We start from the raw sequence: 4009 nt of genomic DNA, 5'->3' as shown, positions 1-4009 counted from the left end.
CGGATGTGTAGAACTGATATGACAGCTGCTTCGATATGCTGTGATGGAAGTCAGCACTTTGCATGAGTTGTTCGAACACTAATTGGACTGCACATTATTCAGCTTCTCTTACAATATCAGTCTAGTTCAGGTAGCAACATCAGCTTAATTGTATGTGTGTCCTGAATGGAAAATAGCCAACAATGAAAGAATGTCTCAATTCACATCCATTATCTGCTACTGCTAGACTGCTATCATCTTTAATTTTCCTTAAATTCCCCTAAATTGATAATCATGATTATTTATAAACTAGTCAAAGTGTTAGGCTCCAGGCTGCCAGTGCCCAAACTAGGATAAGCACCGAGAAATGGATGGATAATAAAACACTTTTCAGTGTCCAATATGAAATTATAGTATCATAATACATCAAATTTTAACGCGTGACCTTAAAATCTGATAATATGCTAATAATAATGAAGAGAATTCAGGCTGTAGTAAATGCGATAGCTTTTGATCATTTTGATTGAGTCCAGCGACCACAAATATCCTTTTCAGGTTCATTGTGTGGTCAGTTTCAGTCAGTCAGCTACTCCTTCCACTGTCATTTATCTTTATTCCTCAGCTTTTATACCCCATTTGACTTTATTAGACTTTCACCCTGTTATCTGCAGTGAAGCAACAGAATAGAGTGTATCATTCAGTTTTCTGCTCAGCTTATTGCTACAGGGAAACAGGGCCCTTGTCTTTTATGGTTTGTTTATTTTTTAAGTTGTTTATCTGTGTATTATTGTGTGCTAGTTAACAGCAAGTAGTGTAGTTTTATAATAAATGTCATCGTATTTCAAACAAGCACAATATTTTGCTCAAAGATGAGGTTACAAAAATGAAGAAATAGAACTTATACATGTAAGATCTATCAAGATTCAGATAAGGCTGATCTAATTTATTTCATCTTTTATTAGATGTTGAAGGTTGTGCTTTAGAAGAGTACTTCAGGTAGTTAGTTTAGCCTGAAATGTGATTTTCATTCAAATTCCACAGATTAAGATTAGCTGCATTTACTCTGTGATGTTCTCATTTTTACCCATCTGTATATTTTTCCCTCTAAAATGCAAAAATATTATGTAAATAGCAATTTCAAATACATGTGCACAATTTGAATGCCAAGCATAAAAATAATTGAAAATGTGGTTATTCTTACAATTATTGATAAATTCAACTATAAACATCAATATTCAATTCTGCACTGCTTCTATCTATAAAAGCTAGGTTATGTGGCAGTATGACTATTTTAAGTACCTGTGCCTTTAAATGGGCGGGCCGATTTGTATTGTAATTCGTGGTAGCGCCCTATAAAAATGGCAGTGGTTGGCTGGGGGTCGAAGGCTGGCAAGGTTCTTCCGGTTACCTGACTTCGTGGTAAAGATCTGCATACGACGGATTTATTGGAGGCGGCTGTTTGGTAGGTGGCAGCGGGTACGTTTTATTCCATTCTGTTTCGGCTCACTTGTACTCAACCGGTGGGTGCACGTTGCTGCGGGTAAATGGTGGGGCTGGCGACTTGTAATGGGCTTGTGTAAAATCGCCCGTAAGTTCGCTCTAGGGTTGTGATTGTGGGTTTTAATTAACTTGTTTTGCCTGGCGCCATCCTTTGCAGGCAACGTGGAGGGAGTTTATCCGGCTGGTTGGAGATCACTACGCCATTAAGCATTGCTGCTCTGCCTGCTTTTACAGCTGCGGTCTGGATTGCCTGTCCTGCAGTTGCTGCTGCTTTGCCTCTTTGCCTCTGCTCTTGTTTTCTCTCCTTTTTTTGTGTATTGAATGTGAGGGATTTTATTTTGTGTGTTTTAAGATTCTTTGGGGTTGGGATGCCATTAGGGAGGAGGGGAACTTTGTGGTGGCATGTTGTATTGTGTGTATGCATGGGAGTTGTAGTGTTTTGTTTCAGGATGCCATCTGTTGTTTTGACTGTTTAACCTCCTACCCTGTGTGGACCAGCCCCGAGGTTTTATCTCGTCGTGTGGATGGTGTTTTTTTAATTTTGTTTTAATAAAAGATTGTAAGTGGAGCCACGTCTCTTGCTGCCGTGTATAACGGACCTGAGTACCTTTCTCTTGGAGTTTCATTTAGCTTAGGAACTATTTCCCTGGGCGCAATTCCCAGGGTGGCGTAGTCGGTGTCTTAAGGGGTGGTTCCCCTGAACTCTGAGCCCAGCGCTGCGACAACTTGGCGTAGTCGGCAGGATTTACTTCGGTCAGCAGAGACGTGTGCTCCATTTTATGTTTTTTTTTTTGGAACTGTAATTTGGAAGAGGCAAGGCAGCAGCAGTTGGTTTTGTGGCTATTTTTAAGTAATATCTGGATATTTGAGTGACCCATTGTTTGGTACTCCAAGCTACTCAGTTGTGCAGCCTGGTCTCTATGGTGCTATTATGGAGGAAGAATTGCAAGAATTGAGGAACCTAGTTTTGCAGTTGCGGACTGATAACGAACAGCTTCGCCAGCAGCAGGTTGCTTGTATATTTGAACCGGGTGCTACACCTTCTACCTCAGCACCTCATGCAGCCCTCTCCAGCCCTATAGTACCTGCAGGAGAGCGAGTGGTGTTTGTACCTCGGGAGCGCAAGTGCCCCATGTTCGGAGGACGTTCTGGTATAGGGTTGGATGAGTGGCTTGAGGAGGTACAGGCATGTATGCGGGCGCGGCATTTAGCTGTGTCTGATCAGGCGTTCTTTTTATTTGACCATCTAGAAGGGGAAGCTCGTGAGGAGATAAGGTACCGCTCTGGTGTAGAACGAGGGGATCCGGCTTGCATAATTGATGTTTTGCAGGAGTTGTATGGGTGCTCGGAGCCATATGTAGCTTTGCAGGAGGCTTTCTTTTCTCGGAGGCAACAAGAAGGGGAGACACTGCAGGAGTTTTCCCTTTCATTGATGGGCCTTATGGAGAAGGTGAAGCAGCGGGCCCCCAGTGGCACATTGAATGCTGACGTTTTGTTGAGGGACCAGTTTGTTGAGCATGTTTTGGATGGTGCTCTCCGTCGTGAGTTAAAGCAGATGGTGCGTAGGCAACCCACGGCCACCTTACTTGATGTAAGGGGTGAGGCGATTAGGTGGGAGCGAGAAGGTTTACCGAGTAGTCGTGGCCGAAGTCAGTCTGTTCCATCAGCTTGTGGTATCCAGTATGGAGTACAGGGTAATCCCCGGGGTGTGGGTGATTCCGTCCGGGGTTCTGAGATGCGTGAGCTGAGGGAACTACTAAAGGGCCAGCAAGAGCAATTGCGCCTACTTACCCGGAGTGTTGAGCTCTTGCAGAGCTCTCATCAGCGTAGTCGTTTCCCTCGCAGCAGTTCCATCATTTGTAGACGCTGTCAGCGGCCTGGGCATATTGCTAGGGAGTGTGATGGGGTTCAGGCTCCTTCTCGGTTCCAGTCTTCAGCTGCTCCCCCATTTTCTGGAGGAGAGCCTCACCCACAGCCAGCGTCGGGAAACTAATGCCCACCGGATTGCAGAGCCACGGTTCGGATGGGGCTCCTACTGGCTCCAGGTTGGTTCCTACAAGTTTAGGCGCTGCCTCTCAACTGATGTCCCCATGTCCACATCTAGACGTGGTGTTGGGTGGGGTTATAGTGCCTTGTTTAATCGACACTGGGTCTATGGTGTCTACCATTACTGAAAGTTGTTTCATTCAGCACTTTGGACAGTGGGGTCAAGAGCGCCTTCAGGCTTGTCACTGGCTACAACTTCGGGCGGCCAATGGATTAACCATTCCTTATATTGGCTATCTCGAGTTGGAGGTTGAGCTTTGTGGTAAGTTAATGCCACAGTGTGGGGTGTTAGTGGTTAGGGACCCCCCAGGCGAGTCATCCCCCCAGGTCCCTGGTGTTTTGGGGATGAATGTGATCCGGCGGTGCTATCAAGAGCTTTTTGGACAGCATGGGCTGGGTCTATTTGAGTCACCTGCAGTATCTGCAGCCCCAGAACCTGTTATGCAGGCGTTGCAACAATGCCATTGTTCGGAGGTGCAGTTCT

At 45.2% G+C, this 4009-nt stretch overlaps 1 protein-coding gene across 1 annotated transcript; it reads left to right on the top strand.

Moving 5' to 3' along the window:
* Positions 1–1256: 1256 nt before the first annotated feature.
* On the top strand, positions 1257–3472 carry LOC125718760 (uncharacterized). Its single transcript, XM_048992806.1, has 2 exons — positions 1257–1455; positions 1637–3472. Exon 2 carries the CDS (start codon positions 2411–2413, stop codon positions 3470–3472), a length of 1062 nt encoding a protein of 353 aa, XP_048848763.1. The 5' UTR covers positions 1257–1455; positions 1637–2410.
* The last annotated feature ends 537 nt before the right edge of the window (positions 3473–4009 follow it).

This window comes from Brienomyrus brachyistius, chromosome 2 (assembly GCF_023856365.1).
Source record: "Brienomyrus brachyistius isolate T26 chromosome 2, BBRACH_0.4, whole genome shotgun sequence".
Classification (NCBI taxonomy): domain Eukaryota; kingdom Metazoa; phylum Chordata; class Actinopteri; order Osteoglossiformes; family Mormyridae; genus Brienomyrus; species Brienomyrus brachyistius.
The sequence above is the reverse complement of the archived record's forward strand: the minus strand, read 5'-3'. Positions and strand labels throughout refer to the sequence as shown.

Coding starts and splice junctions, on each gene's coding strand:
- LOC125718760 (XM_048992806.1), top strand. CDS start 2,411: ATGGAGGAAGAATTGCAAGAATTGAGGAACCTAGTTTTGCAGTTGCGG.